The 15418-nt window shown below is 55.1% G+C and overlaps 1 protein-coding gene across 12 annotated transcripts in view; it reads left to right on the forward strand.

Moving 5' to 3' along the window:
* The window catches only part of ASPSCR1 (ASPSCR1 tether for SLC2A4, UBX domain containing), a 32700-nt gene that overhangs the window by 14982 nt on the left and 2300 nt on the right, over positions 1–15418 (forward strand). For 11 of the 12 annotated variants that reach the window (XM_066234234.1, XM_066234246.1, XM_066234237.1 and 8 more), the window contains 5 exons: positions 10751–10893; positions 11081–11162; positions 11549–11615; positions 13002–13064; positions 13499–13551. In XM_066234234.1, the coding sequence (XP_066090331.1) occupies positions 10751–10893; positions 11081–11162; positions 11549–11615; positions 13002–13064; positions 13499–13551 (408 nt within the window). The remainder of the gene's footprint in view (positions 1–10750; positions 10894–11080; positions 11163–11548; positions 11616–13001; positions 13065–13498; positions 13552–15418) is intronic. The other variant, XM_066234235.1, reaches the window with a different exon arrangement.

The following is a 15418-nucleotide window of genomic DNA, read 5'->3' on the forward strand; positions in this document are numbered from 1 at the left end:
CCGTCAGCCTGAGCGCAGCAGGCTCACTGGGCATGGTTTTCATCTTCTTAGGGAAGTGATCTTTTGTTTTTGTTTTGTCTTTTTTTTTAATAACTGATTTTAGAGAGAAATGAAGGGGGAGAGAAAGAGAGGAGAGAGCGAGAAACATCAATTTGTTGTTCCATCCACTTTTAGGCACTCATTAGTTTCCTTTTGTATGTGCCCCAACTGGGGATTGAACTTGGAACCTTGGCGTATTGGGACAGTGTGCCATCCAACTGAGCTACCTAGCCAGGGTTTGTTTTGTCTTAAATCAACTTTATAGTGGCACCATTTTAGGTGTAGTTTGATGGGTTTTAACACATTTATGTGCCCCTGTGACCCCTGCCTACCTGATGGCCCTCTGCATTGGTGTGGGGACTCAGAACACTCCTGTCCCAGGTGGTGCCTTGGAGCTGTTGTTCCTTGTCTCTGCCAGAGTTACTGGTTTTGACATGAAGGTGGCTTGGGCACTGGCTGTCCCATGCCACCTTTACTCCTGAGCCACATGTCCCTACAGATTGTCTGCTATCTCCACTGCTAGCTGATGGGTGTGTGGGCAGGCAGAGCAAGTCCGACCCAAGCAGAGGGAGGTGGAGAGCACAAGCTGGTAGGGGGCATTTACTGTCCACCTTTGCATGGAAATCTCTGACTGCCTACCGTGCAGCACACAGGCCTGTTGCCTCCTGTCTCATCAGCTTTTAGGGTATAAGTTACTGCATAAACACAGCTGCCAGCAGTGAGTGTTAGGCCAGTTTAGTTTTTTAAATTATTTATTGACTTAGAGAGAGAGACATCAATTTGTTGTTCCACTTATTTATGCATAATTGGTTGTTTTTGTGTGTACCCTGACTGGGGATGGAACCTGTAACCTTGGCATATCGGGATAATACTCCAAGCAGCTGAGCTACCTGGCCTGGGTGCACTGAGCTAGTTTTTTAGGCTGCATATTGTCTTCTTCTTTTTTTCTAAGTGAGAGAGAGGAACAGATAGGGACAGATGGACAGGAAGGGATAGAGATGAGAAACACCAGTTCTTCGTTGCAGCACCTTAATTGTTCATTGATTGCTTTCTTTTTTTTTTTTTTTTTTTTTTTAAATTTTTATTTGTATTTTTTTGTGTGGCAGAGACAGGGAGAGTCAGACAGAGGGATAGATAGGGACAGACAGACAGGAAGGGAGAGAGATGAGAAACACCAATTCTTCGTTGTGGCTCCTTAGTTGTTCATTGATTGCTTTCCCACATGTGCCCTGACCAGGGGGCTACAGCAAACCAAGTAACCCCCTGCTTGAGCCAGTGACCTTGGGCTCAAGCTGGTGAGCCTTGCTCAAACCCGATCAGCCCGCACTCAAGCTGGCGACCTCAGGGTCTCGAACCTGGGTCCTTCACATCCCAGTCCGACGCTCCATCCACTGCGCCACCACCTGGTCAGGCGATTGCTTTCTTATATGTGCCTTGGCTGGGGGGCTCCAGCCAAGCCAGTGACCCTTTGCTCAAGCCAGTGACTGTGGCTCAAGCCAGCGACCTTGGGCCTCAAGTCAGCAACCTCTGAGCTCAAGCCAGCGACCATGGGGTCATGTCTATAATCCCATGCTCAAGCTGGTATATCCGTGCTCAAGCTGGAGACCTCAGGGTTTTGAGCCTGGGTCCTCTGTGTCCCAGTCTCAAGCTGGTATATCCGTGCTCAAGCTGGAGACCTCAGAGTTTTGAGCCTGGGTCCTCTGCGTCCCAGTCTCAAGCTGGTATATCCGTGCTCAAGCTGGAGACCTCAGGGTTCCTCTGCGTCTCAGTCTGATGCTCTTATCCACTGAGCCACTGCCTGGTCCAGTAGCATATTACCTTTTTGATACCAGATCAGTCTTTTTTTTTTTTCTTTTTTTCTACAGAGAGAGAGAGTCAGATAGAGGGATAGATAGGGACAGTCAGACAGGAATGGAGAGAGATGAGAAGCATCAATCATCAGTTTTTCGTTGAGACACCTTAGTTCATTTTTTTTTTTTTTTTCATTTTTCTGAAGCTGGAAACAGGGAGAGACAGACAGACTCCCGCATGCGCCTGACCAGGATCCACCTGGCATGCCCACCAGGGGGCGATGCTCTGCCCATCCTGGGTGTCGCCATGTTGCGACCAGAGCCACTCTAGCACCTGAGGCAGAGGCCACAGAGCCATCCCCAGCGCCCAGGCCATCTTTGCTCCAATGGAGCCTTGGCTGCGGGAGGGGAAGAGAGAGACAGAGAGGAAAGTGCGGCGGAGGGGTGGAGAAGCAAATGGGTGCTTTTCCTGTGTGCCCTGGCCGGGAATCGAACCCGGGTCCTCCGCACGCTAGGCCGACGCTCTACCACTGAGCCAACTGGCCAGGGCCAGTTGTTCATTGATTGCTTTCTCATATGTGCCTTGACCGCGGACCTTCAGCAGACCAAGTAACTCCTTGCTTGAGCCAGCGACCTTGGGTCCAAGCTGGTGAGCTTTGCTCAAACTAGATTAGCCCGCGCTGAAGCTGGCGACTTTGGGGTCTCGAACCTGGGTCCTTCCGCATCTCAGTCTGATGCTTTATCCACTGTGCCACCACCTGGTCAGGTGATACCAGATCAGTCTTTGAGCGCTTTTGACTCTCTTGTCACCCACTTATCCTCAAGTCTCACATCACCCTCTCCACTTCTCTTACCGCACACCAACTAGGGTGGTGGATGGTGATGCTGAGCAGGCAATAACAGGTTAGGGGAGCATAGCCCCCAGAGCAATAGGACCTCTAAGTGCGCTGCTTGAGTGGACTGTCAGTATCCAATGGCACAGCCCCTAAGGCCATCTCTGGTCCATTGTGGGTCAGACCAGCTTCCCCCAGCACCTGCTCTGGCCAGCTGCAGCCATGTGGGAACTCCCGAGAGGGGACAGGGCTATTGGGTCCGTCCTCACCCTGGGCGGTGGTGCTGGTCTTTCTCCCCAGAGCACTCTGGAGCTTTCTCCATTGGTTTCCATGAGTCACACAGCAGAGTGTCTGTGGGCTTCTTTGGGAACATGCAACCTAGAAGTCGTGCTTTTGGGGACCCTCTGTCTGTTTCCTCAGCAGCTCACAGATTCACCTTGTTATAAATAAAGACTCAGTACGATTTCCCTCCCTGGGCAGCCCTGAGCTCCACTGCCTCCCACCCAGAGTCCAGCTTAGCAGGCCTCTGCTCAGCCTCTGGCTTGTGGCTGGCTCTAAGCATTGGGAACACCAAGAAAGAGACCTTACCATGGGACCAGCCTAGCTTTCCAGCCTGGGCTACATGTCATCACCTGAGCAGTCCCTAGAAGATGCACAGGTGTGGGTCGGCATCACCCTGAGACCCTGCTGCTGTGTCTGTGCCTAGGGCTCAGGCTCACCACCTTCCTATGTGTGCCCTTCCAACCACAGTGGCTCCACCCTCTGCATTGTAGCATTCTTAGAGTGACATGAAAGCTGGTTAGAATAGCCTAGCCCTACAGTGGTGGGGGAGCTTATCTGAGATGCTGTTGGTTTATACTCGCAGCCTTGCTCATCTCCCTTATTACCATTAGGAGCTTCTCAGTTTCAGCTGTGACCCCTGCAAATACTGTCAGTTTTGTCTTTATGTCTTTCTCAATTTTTTTCTTGTTCTCTGATGTTTGTTGAATAGCACTTATTTTAATGGGCATCCTTGTCTTTTTTTCCATCAGTCATTTTTAAATTATTTTATTAAAAACACTTTTTTCCATTGATTTGAGAGAGAGGAGAGAAGAGACAAAGGGGGGAGGATAAAGGGAGAGATAGAGAGGAGCATCAACTCATTGTTTCACTTAGTTCCATTTAGTTGTGTACTCACTGGTTGCTTCTCATACATGCCCTGGCCAGGGATCCAACCCAGCTATGCTCTGTCTACTTAGCTACCTAGCCAGGGCATGGGCCTCCTTGGCTTAACCTTGATGTTAAAGGGAGTAGCCAGTAATTTTTTTACTGATTTTAATTTATTATGTTTTCTTTGGGGGGGGTTGTATTTTTCTGAAGCTGGAAATGGGGAGAGACAGTCAGACAGACTCCCGCATGCGCCGACCGGGATCCACCCGGCACACCCACCAAGGGGCAACGCTCTGCCCACCAGGGGGCGATGCTCTGCCCCTCCGGGGTGTCGCTCTGCTGCGACCAGAGCCACTCTAGCACCTGGGGCAGAGGCCAAGGAGCCATCCTCCGCACCCCAGCCATCCTTGCTCCAATGGAACCTCGCTGCGGGAGGGGAAGAGAGAGACAGAGAGGAAGGAGAGGGGGAGGGGTGGAGAAGCAGATGGGCGCTTCTCCTGTGTGCCCTGGCCAGGAATCGAACCCAGGACTTCTGCACGCCAGTCCGATGCTCTACCACTGAGCCAACCGGCCAGGGCAATTTATTATGTTTACATAGATTCTAGTGTTGCCCCGAATGCATTCCCCCCCCCCCCCCCCCGTATTCCCCTCAACATCTCCCTTGTCCACCTCCCCAGGTAGCCAGTAATTTATCTTTGAAGGATTATATGAGCTATGAAAAGCTTTTTTTTGTTGTTGTTTTTTGTTTTTTGTATTTTTCTGAAGCTGGAAACAGGGAGGCAGTCAGACAGACTCCCGCATGCGCCGGACCGGGATCCACCCGGCATGCCCACCAGGGGGCGATGCTCTGCCCATCCGGGGCTTCGCTCTGTTGTGACCAGAGCCACTCTAGCGCCTGAGGCAGAGGCCAAGGAGCCATCCCCAGCGCCTGGGCCATCTTTTGCTCCAATGGAGCCTTGGCTGCGGGAGGGGAAGAGAGAGACAGAGAGGAAGGAGAGGGGGAGGGGTGGAGAAGCAGATGGGCACCTCTCCTGTGTGCCCTGGCCAGTAATCAAACCCGGGACTTCCGCATGCCAGGCCGACGCTCTACCACCGAGCCAACCGGCCAGGGCCTGAGCTATGAAAAGCTTTTACCAACCTGTTTCTATTCCTAGTTTTCAAAATTGTTTTTATCATAAGTAGGTGTTGAGCTTTATAAACTGCTTTTTCTACATGGAGATAATTTTATGCCTTCTCTCCTCTTAATGAGTTAATGTGGTGAGGTTTGAGCCATTCTTGCATTCCAGGGGTTAGTTCAGGTTCAATGTATGCTTCCTTTTTTAGCTACATTGTTGGTCTTGGTTAACTAATGTTTCAGTTCAGAGTCTTGCCATGTTTATAAGTGAAACAGACTACAGAGGTCACAGTGCTAAAGCCTGCTCACCTGCTCACACACCTGGGGAGGCTAGAGGGTCCAGCACAGGGGTACCTGTGCCAGCTGGGGTGGGGGACTCAGCTATGGAGTGGAACCTGGGTCTCTGCAGAGGGGCAGGTGGCCAGACTTGTTCACTCCTGCTCCCCACACTACCGTTGGTATCCCTTGCTTGAAGGACACAGGGGAGGCATGGGGGTGAAGCCAGTCCTGAGTTCCATGACCATTTATCCTGGTGTGGTGGTGGCAGTTTTGTCCTAGCTCTTTGGGGATGCTACTGTCTTCTTTGCTGATGCTTGGTCCACATTAGAAATTAGTATGCATCCCCAATTCTATGGTCTTTGTCATTTGGGCTCAGAATCAGTAGCTGAAAGTAAACCCATGTGGTGAGGTGAGCTATGCTGGGGAACTGACTCCGTCTGGGCTTGTTCTTCCTGGGGGGCCCTGGGGCTAGGACTGGCTGTCTCTTCTCTAATCGAAAGGCACAGGGGTTTAATGGAGTGGGGCCCTGGCTCCCCCTGACCCAGGCAGGCCCTGGTCTGCATCTCTTGGGAACCTGCTTGTGGCCCTATAGGCATCTGGGGGTAGCCTGAGCTTGTGCTCAGCAACCAGTGGATGGTTGCTGTCAGGGCCCAGGATCCCAGTGCATCCCTTAGCAGTGACCCGGGGCCCCAGGCAGGAGGTGGTCTGCCTGGCTGCCAGCAGCACTGCCTTTGATCTGGGAGCCCCAGCAGCTGGTTGGTAGTGGAGCATCCCCCACCCGCCTCCTCGTGCCTCCTGTCACTAACAGCCACACACCCAGAGGGCCGGCTGGCCACATGGTGTCTGCTTTGTGTCCCTTTTCAGTGCTGGGGGAGGGGAGCAGGGGACAGAACAGAACTTTTGGGGGAACTTCAAAGGTACACTTTAGTAATCAAAGAGTTCCTAAGTTTCCCATTAATGTTCTGCCTGTGTGTGGTGTTTGGATTTAAATAAAGAGTCTAAAGAGACAGGATAAAATATAGACAGGTCCTCAGCTGAGGCCCAGGATGGTTTACAGACCCAGGCGGCTCTTGCCTTTGATGTCAGAACATTAATTATTAGAAGGTAGTTTAACTGGCCATCAGAACCCAGGCTTGGGAGAAGCTGGGGCTGCCTGGCGGCCCCTGGCCTGTCCTTTGAAGTCCTTCCCTGGCCCAGGAGGCTGCCCCGCAGCTCTGTGTACACCAGGGTAACCATCCCAGCAGGCGCTCCTTACACAGCTGGCACAGGGTCCCTGATCAAAGGCCCTGTTCTCCTGGGCAGGACTGGTGGCTGACAGTGGTCTCTCTGCGCCTGTCACCCTCCAGGGGGTGGTCTCCCCACCCTCTCAAGACCTGGACCGGGGCACTTCCTCTGCACCTTGTACTCTGTATTAGTACAGTTGTCAGCCTTACCTCTGGCCGTCCACTCCCTGGTTCACAGGCAGGGGCTGGGAGGAGCTGGCCAGACCAAGAGTAGTTCTCGCTGCCTGGCTGCCCTCCTCCTCTCACCAGGCCACCTGCCATGACATCCCCTGGCCCTCAAGAGCAAACCCCACTGCCCATCACCTGTCAGCACGGGATTTTTGTGGGTGCCCTGGGCTCTGGTCACGGTCCAAGCAATCCGGGGCACAGCATGACCTCAGTCGAAATGCCCACTGGGGTTTGTTGGCAGACAAGACAGCATTTTTTGAAGCCCAGTGACAGGCAGGTACCCTCCAACCATCTGTCCTCCTCTCTCTCAGATGTGACTGAGCTTGGGGAGAGACGACATCCAGCCTGCCACCACAATGGAGAATGGGCATGCATGGTACCCCTGGAACCACCAAGCTGCCTACACAGGGCCAGGTGGCTTTCTGCAGATGGGGCAGGGAGTCCTGGTTTGCAGGCCCCCATCCTGACTGGGTCTGAGGGGTTCTCTGCAGTACTTGCACACCTGTGGTCTGGTGTGAGTGGGCTTACTAACCTTGGACTCTCATCACAGCTCTCCAGGGGCAACTGCCAGACCTGTGGATGGGGAGACCCTGCCCTTCACTTCTTTGCGGGTGTATGACCTTGATCCACAGTGGCACGCCCAGCCACACCACAGGCATGTGGAAACTTCACATGGGCCACTGTTGTAGCCAGTGTTTAGCTACTCTGTGCTCTTCTTTTTCCAAAACTTCTCTCATTTATTCTGCTTGGGAGGGTGGGTGAGCCACTTAGTGCTGGCTGTGGCTGGGGGGCCTGTGTGTGTTTTTGAGCTTTGTGTCAGAGCCTTATATCCAGGGCAGTCCACCTGCGTGCTATCTTGAGCTCTAGTGCCTGTCCCTGCCCGCTCACCATGGACTGTGTAGTGTCTACTCTCCGGCACACCCTCCAGGAGCGGCTGGCTCTGGGAGTACTGGGAGGTTTGGCCTGTGTCCCTTATGTAGTGATTCAGTTAAGCTCCAAGCCTCAAGGGGAAACACTTAGCATTCCCTGTTAACCAAACCATTGTCAGAGGATAGTCTGGCTGGAGAGAAGGAACAGGAACTCTCACAAGGAAGCTGGAAAATCTGGGCTTGAGGTTACCTCCAAATAGTTTTTACATTTTTTCTCTGGGTATCATTACGTCCTGGAAAGTTACTGTTAAGAAAATGAAACCTCAGTGGGCAGCAAGGCCACCTCTGACATGAGAGACCCCTGTGTGCCCAAGTGGGTTTTCAGCCACTCGTGTGGTGGCTGCTGGAGTGTGCCCACCTGACTGTTCAGAGACCGTTAGGCCCACATCTCAGCCTGGTGCCCTGTCCCTCGTCCCCTTCGTGTCTGGCCCCAGCTGTGCCTTCAGCACAACGAGCATGCTGTAGGGCTATAGTAGCCAGTGCTCTCATGCTGTGCTCCCTTCAGGTCTCCCCCGGGGCACAGTCAGCGTGGCAGGGACTCTTTCTAAAGGCACCTGTGGCCGTCTACAGCTGGAAGTTGGTCACTGAGCCCCCACCTCTAAATGGCCTGGGTGTTAGTCCAGCGTTTGTCCAGTGCTGACCCATCACTCAGTGTCTTCTGTGAACATCAGCAAGGAAGATGTTCCTGTCTCTCCTGTTTGCCCCTGAGCCCCTGGCTGTGTTCATCTAGGTGCAGATGGCCGTCCACTGAGGAGGTGATGTCAGGTTCTCAGTAGAGGTACTGTGCTCTGTGTGCTGCACTAGCAGTCGCTGGAGTGGACCTGCAGATTTTAGGCTGCAAGGGTCAGCTGTTGGGAGTGCCGAGAAGGTTCTGGGCTCCATCATCATTCAGAGCATGCAACCCCCAGCAGCCCTGGGCACCAGCCACAGTGCTCATCCTGGGGCCCTTCCCAGATCCCAGGGCCATGGCCCTTGGCCAGCACACAGGAGCTCACTCCTGGTGGTGAGGGCTCAGGCTGTGGCTTTCCCTCATGGTTGCTGCTTTTTGCATTCTTTTTTGTTAATGATGTCTCATCTAAGACCTCTGTTCTCCAGCCAAAAGCATCTCTGTAAATTCACCTTGATGGGAGCCACGTAACCCTGCCTATGACCAGGGAGCGGCTGTTACAGAGGTGGCACATGGGGCCAGTTTGCAGGCAATTTGGCCCGGCAGAGACAGTAAGCAGGGCCTGGGCTTGACCTCCTGCACCCTGTGTGAAGCTGTCGGACCAACCCTGCCTCCCTCACCTCTCACTGCCATTGCAGTGGAAGCGCTATCTCCTGGGAAGGCCAAGGTGAGGGTATGAAGTTTCCTGGCTTCTCCCTTGTCATTTGGTGGTACGGTGACATATCCTGCCAGCTTAGGCACTGAGTCACATCTGTCCGTGAGTTCTTGTGGGACAGGGGCCTGATTGGGGCCAGGACATGTCAGCAGCTCTGGGACTCGGCTGTGCCCTGCAAGTGCCTGGGAAAGGGTGAGGCCAGAGTTACCATGTGATCCCTGGGCCTGGCTCCACTGGCCGTGTCCTGGGGTCGAGGATCTATTTGCATGGACAGGCTCCACTTGATACCTTGGGCTGCTCATCACCCAATTGCTATCCTTGGGGTGACTCATGGGCCTGGAACTTTCTGCTAGAGCACCCGGGGCTTGGCACTCATGTACACAGCTGTTCCCAGCTCAGGCACATCCACGTCCTGCCCTCGCCCTCCCCCGGGAGCCCAGGCATGCTCTTGGCCCTTCTGGAATGTAGGCGCCGTGGCTGTCGGGGGCAGCCCGGCGCCTGGCATCTTGTTATAAAAAGCTCCGGTGTAGACTGCCCATGGCGGCTGCAGAAAGGTTGTGGCTTTTAAGGGGCAGCCTTAAAAGGCCTTGGCCAGCCATCTACATGTTCTGCTGCCCAGGCCTCAGCCAGCTCTTCCTGGTGACTATGACATAGCACTCTGAGACCAGAGGGGCTTCCTGGCTGAGCCCACCTCCCTTCACCCAGGGAGAGTGCTTATGAAGCATGATACCCTATGTGCTTGGTCACTGCAGGGACCTGCCAGAGTGCAGTCAAGACATTGGGTGTGGCTGGGTGAAGGGAAGCCCTGGAGACCCCTGGCGGGTGCATTGGGATCCCTAAACACTGAGTTGCTTGGGCCTGGCTATCCTAGGGCAGTAAGTGACCTTGAGTGCTGGTGGAGCTATGGCCAGGCCACGCTGCATGAGAAGGGATGATCCAAGAGCCTGCCAACCCCATCCTGTTCCCCCATGTGAGAAACAGGAGGTGAGATGACCATGCTGTGGCGAGGGCGGGGCCGGCAGGGACGGAGGACAGGACAGCATCCTGCATGGCCCTTCCCATGATGGCTGTCAGCCCTTCTGTGTGAGTGAGGGCAGGACCTGGTCTGGACACTTCCATCAGGCCAGCCCCAAGGGCAGCCTTAGTGCTGCGGAGGTGCCCCCATGCTCGGTACAGTTACCCACCTGGAGGCACCACAGGCAAAGCAAGCCCTGCCTTATTGTTTCCATTGACTTTGCTGCCAATTAGGAGTGACGCTGTCCCTCCCTGTGTCCCCAGGGTGGGCAGATGCAGGGCCAGGCGGCTCCCCTGGGGAGGGGAGGTAGGGTCAGCCTGGCTGTGGGGCCAGCAGCTGGCAGGTTTTTGCCAAACCTCTAATTTGGGGGCTGCCATTTCCTGTGCCCTCCCTTGGAGCCCCTGATGTGGCCTCAATCAGGGCACTGTTCCCTAAGCTTTTGGGAACCCTGATGGCAGGCACATCTCATGGAGACAGGAAGTGAGCAAGTTGCTGCTGGGGGAGGCTGGCCCTGCCGACCTGCCACTCACCCTACTTCCCACCCAGTAGGGATAGAGCCAAGACTTGAGGGTCAGGTGCCCTGCTGGGGAGTGAGGGTCCAGCATCAGTGCCACTGAGCAGCAGGCACAAGGGAGAGCCTCCAGTGCTGGACAGCCTACTGTCCATGCTCCATGCTGGAGACCTGGCCTTGGCCATAGACTGATGGGTGGGGCCTGGGCTTGGCTCAGGGGTCTATATAGCTGCTCCAACTTCAGGGACTGGGTGACCCAACCCCAGGTAGCCGGGCAACTGGGCCCCTTCTGGGACCTCAGCCATGCCCTCTGCCCAGCAGCCAGTGGACCGGGACCCCGTGGTGTGCCACCCTGACCTGGAGGAGCTGCTCCAGGTCTGGCCTGCAGAGCCACCTGAAGAGTTCTTCGAGGTGACCGTGGACGATGTGAGAAGACGCTTGGCCCAGCTCAAGAGTGAGCGGTGGGTGTGCCCCCAGCCCCTCTAGTGTCTCCCTGCTTCTACTTTAGGTCCTCAGTGCCCACACCCATGGTAGCACCTTGGTGGGTGCAAAGCCCAGGCAAGGGTGCAGAGTCCTGCCCTGTCCAGCTCATATGGGGCCTCCACTCTGGCTAGCGAGACCCAGGACCTTGACCCAACCCTTCCACAGGAAGTGCCTGGAAGAAGCCCCCTTAGTGACCAAGGCCTTCAGGGAAGCTCAGAAGAAGGCGAAGCTGGAGCAATACCCTAAGGTACTGGAGGGCCTGGGGTGTCTGTGTGGTTGTGAGCTGGAGCCTCTCATGGCGACTGCAGTGCACATGCCACTGAATGTGCTCACTTGTGCTTCACCTGTGCCTGCACATCCTCGGTACATTTCATCACTTAAATGATGAAAACGAAGGTCAATATGTTTTTACAAATGCACGTGGGGGATACATGACTGGTCCTCACACCCAGCCTGTGCTCACAGCTCTTGCCAGGAGTGTGGGGGGACGGCAAACACCAGGGCAGCTGGCACTTCTACTTGCTCTAGTTCTGGCGTCTGCCTCCCGGGATGGGGCCCTGGTATGCAGTGGTCTCCCAGAGCCTGGCCCCAGCTCTGGATGTCCTGGTGACAACTCCACTTCTCCTGGCCTAGGTGGTCCTGAGGGTCCTGTTCCCTGACCGCTACATCCTGCAGGGCTTTTTCCGCCCCAGTGAGACAGGTAAGAGGCCTCATTTGGGTGTCCAGGAGGGCTGGGGACCCTTCTGAGCCCCTCCTGATCTTTCAAAGCTATAGACTCCCACTAGCTGGCCCCTGGGCTCAGGGAGGTGTTTTTGTTTTCTTACAGAGACAGAGAGTCAGAGAGCGGGATAGATAGGGACAGACAGACAGGAATGGAGAGAGATAAGAAGCATCAATCATCAGTTTTTTGTTGTGACACCTTAGTTGTTCATTGATTGCTTTCTCATACGTGCCTTGACTGCGGGCCTTCAGACCGAGGAACCCCTTGCTCGAGCCAGCGACCTTGGGTCCAAGCTGGTGAGCTTTGCTCAAACTAGATGAGCCTGCGCTCAAGCTGGCGACCTTGGGGTCTCAAACCTGGGTCCTCCACATCCCAATCTGACGCTCTATCCACTGCGCCACCGCTTGGTCAGGCAGGAGGTGGATGTTTTGATGTTGCTGTTACTGTCTGTGGAGCAGGTAGCATACTCTGAGCTTGGGTGTGCACAGGGCCAGGGCCAGCTCATATCAGATGCTCATTAGCCCAGCCGGGCAGTGACTGGCCCTGTCCACCCAGAGGGAGGTGGACCGAGAGCACCTCACATCCAACTGCAGAGGCTTTGTCCTGAGGTTATAGCTCACCTGGAAGAAAAAGACCAATATCCCCAATTCTGGCAGGGCAAAAGGCAAAGGGAATGATGTTTCTGTAGGGTGGGACCCTGTGGATGTCCTGTCACGGGTATTATAGAACAAACTTGAATTCTCATTCCCAGAGCTTGGATTGGCCTGAGAGTGGGAGTAGTATTCCAAATGCCTTAGACCAGGGTTCTCAAACTCGCGGGCCGCATGCGGCCCGCCAAACAATTTTGTGCAGCCCGCAGACGAATCCACGAAGTTCAAAATATTTTGGATAAAATTAAGTAAGCCTAGGGGCCTACTTGTATTTTTCATTTCTCTAGCATCCTAGCTAGATATTAGCTTAGTTAACAGCAGTTGTGATGCGAACTACAGTTTCTGGTCGTTTTGTGACACTGAGTAAACTGCATGTACGATTGTGCTTGTTGTACTGATTTTTTTTTGTTTTCGACTGCAGTGAGAAAAGTGTTGCGTAACAGTTGCCTTTTGTAGACCTAGTGCGGCCCGCCGAACGGCTGTGATCTTGCTCTGTGGCCCACATGCTGAGTTGAGTTTGAGACCCCTGCCTTAGACTGAGGCGGCCAGACTGGCCCGGGCTGGCTGCAAGGCCCCCAGGCTGGCTGGGCCTACAGGGTAGAGGGCACCTGCACAGATGTTGGACCCAGCCTGTCCCATCCCACAGTAGGCCAGTTCTGGAGCGCATCTGTATGGAGCCCCTGGGAACCCTGTTAGCCCTGTCTTTTCTCTGCAGTGAGGAACTTGCGGAACTTTGTGAGGAGTCACCTGGGGAACCCTGAGCTGCCCTTCCACCTGTGTGAGTGCTGCTCCTATACCTGCTCATGCTTCCCAGTTCCGAGCTTTTCCTATAAAAACAGCATGGGGCAGGATGAGTCTGGGGATGAGGGGAGTTGGGGAAGGTAGTGGCTTTTGCCCCAATTTGGTGTCCCTGCAGCCTCTGCTTCCAGTCTGGCCTCCCAGCCTCTGAGAGCTCTCGGGTAGGGGGTGCTGGTCTTTCTTGGAGAGCATCTGGGGGTGAGGGCTAGGGTCCCTGCATGAGTCTGCTCCAGGTCACTTCCCGCACCCAAACCCCTCACCAGGGTTTTTGCCACAGCAGAGAGGTGGGCAGAGGGTTGTGGGCTGAAGGTTCTTCCAAAATACCCCCAGCTGAGGCTGTATGGGCCTTGAGGCCTCTCTTCTCTGGGGAGCAGGGGCAAGGCCTTCCTCATGAAGACAATGATCTCTTCACAGTCATCACTCCTCCAAAAACCATCCTGGATGACCACACACTGACCCTCTTTCAGGTACTGGCTGTCTTGCTTTTGTGGGGGCTGGGCTACTGGGGCCACTCTGCAGGGTGAGGTCAATGTCAGAAGATGGATGCTTTGTGGATGCCGACTGAGGGTACACAGTGCCTCTAAAGTTGGCCCTGCGACTTCCCAGCCTCCTCTGCTTCCTGCCCTGAGGGGGTGGGCTCAGGGGCTGCTAAGCTCCCTACCCTGGGTCTGGGTGAGCAGGAGCCCAGAGGCAGGGCAGCTGGGGCAGTTACTGAAGGGTCATGGGTCAGAGACCTCACTATAAGTGGCTGGCTATCCACGAGGCCCCTGGGATGCCAGCTGCTGGGAAGGTGTGGCCCTGGGTTCAAGTGTCTGCAACTGACCTGGTTCCCTGCCTTTCCTGTGCTGGGCCCTTTCACATTGGGCCCTCCTGACCCCCCTGTCAGCCCCGGAACTCCTGGTGAGGGTAAGGATGAGGGTTAGGAGTGTTGATCCAGCACCCTGCTGGGCTGCCTTCCAGAGCCAGGAGGAATGTCCTGTCCCTTTGCCTGGGAGGGCAGCCTGGGGCCTCCCCAGCCCCAGGCCTAATGGTTTCCTCTTCAAAGTCTCTTCAGATATTTTAATTACTAACAGAGGCCAGCCCTTGTTAAGTGGCCCGCAGGCCCTGCAAGGTCTGAGTTGGGGCTGTCCAGTTGTGGGGAGATGGGACAAGACCAGGCAGAGAGCTGGATGCTCACCAAGGAATAAAGTCAAAGTGGCGGGAGCCCAGCCTGGGCCCCTCCTCAGCCCCAGGATCCCTGAAGGTACTGAGTCTCTTTCCTCCCTCCCCACCATTTTCCTCCCAGCCAGTCTGTTGATGCACACTGGATTTGGAAGGTGCTTTGGGATGGAGGGGGACCAGCTCCCTGACCTCTTGCAATTAGGAGCCCTGGGTGCTGCCTGTCCCGCCCATTCGGCCTGATTCCTAGTGACACTCTGCCCTAAGCTACCGGCAGCCGTCTCCTTTCATCCATCAGCTTGGCCTGTAGCTGCAGGGCCTCCAAGAGGGGTGGCAACACTACCCAAGATCACAGCTGGCAGGACTCAGAAAAGGAAGCCTCCCACCCTCCCTCGGGTGAGCAGCGCGGAAGCTCCGCTTTCATGTCCCTTGGCAGGGCTGCCCTTTGGCTGCCGCCTGCCTGGGAGGCTGCCTGGGGGCCTGCCCCATGTTCTAGAGAGTGACAGCTCAGGGTAGGTGTAGGGGATGGCAGCCCAGCTGCCCTGTCTATAGGACCAGGAGTGTTTGGTGGGAGAAGCTGGGGGTGTGGAGGAGTCGTCAGTGGGCAAAAAGTCCCCCAGTATCCCATATCAAGCCTACTTCCTGGGCCTGAGCCCTCTTTGGTGCTGGTGCTGCCCCCACCCACCACCTTGTTCTGGACCTAGGCATCATTCTGAATGGCTCCTGAAGACCCCATCACAAACTGTGCTGATCCCCTCGGCCTGAGCAGAGGGGTAGACCCTTCCTGCTCATGGTCCTAATGGTCTGTGCTGTTCAGTCACCACTGTTTGGTTGGGATCTCAGAGATGCAGACCAGTGGGGAGGGGACTTTTGACAGGTGCCAAGAGGAGGCATCAAGCCTTGCAGCCCCCAGATGGCCCTGCCCCACTGGGAGGGATTAGATGAGGTCCTGTGAAATAGCAACATGTCATCACATGAGGTGCTGTGAGGGTGGTCCCAGCACCTGGTAGTTCTGGCCGTTCCGCTGAGTCAGGGTCTGGCCACACTGGGAACGGTTGGGCACTGTCCTCCCCATGCCCTCTTCCTGCTCCCCCCTAGCCATCCCCCAAGGGATTTAGGGCAGCACGTACCAGTGAGGCTTTGACTGCAGTGTCACAGTTGGGTTTTCAGGGTGTT

Source organism: Saccopteryx bilineata, chromosome 6 (genome assembly GCF_036850765.1).
Source record: "Saccopteryx bilineata isolate mSacBil1 chromosome 6, mSacBil1_pri_phased_curated, whole genome shotgun sequence".
In the NCBI taxonomy this organism is placed as follows: domain Eukaryota; kingdom Metazoa; phylum Chordata; class Mammalia; order Chiroptera; family Emballonuridae; genus Saccopteryx; species Saccopteryx bilineata.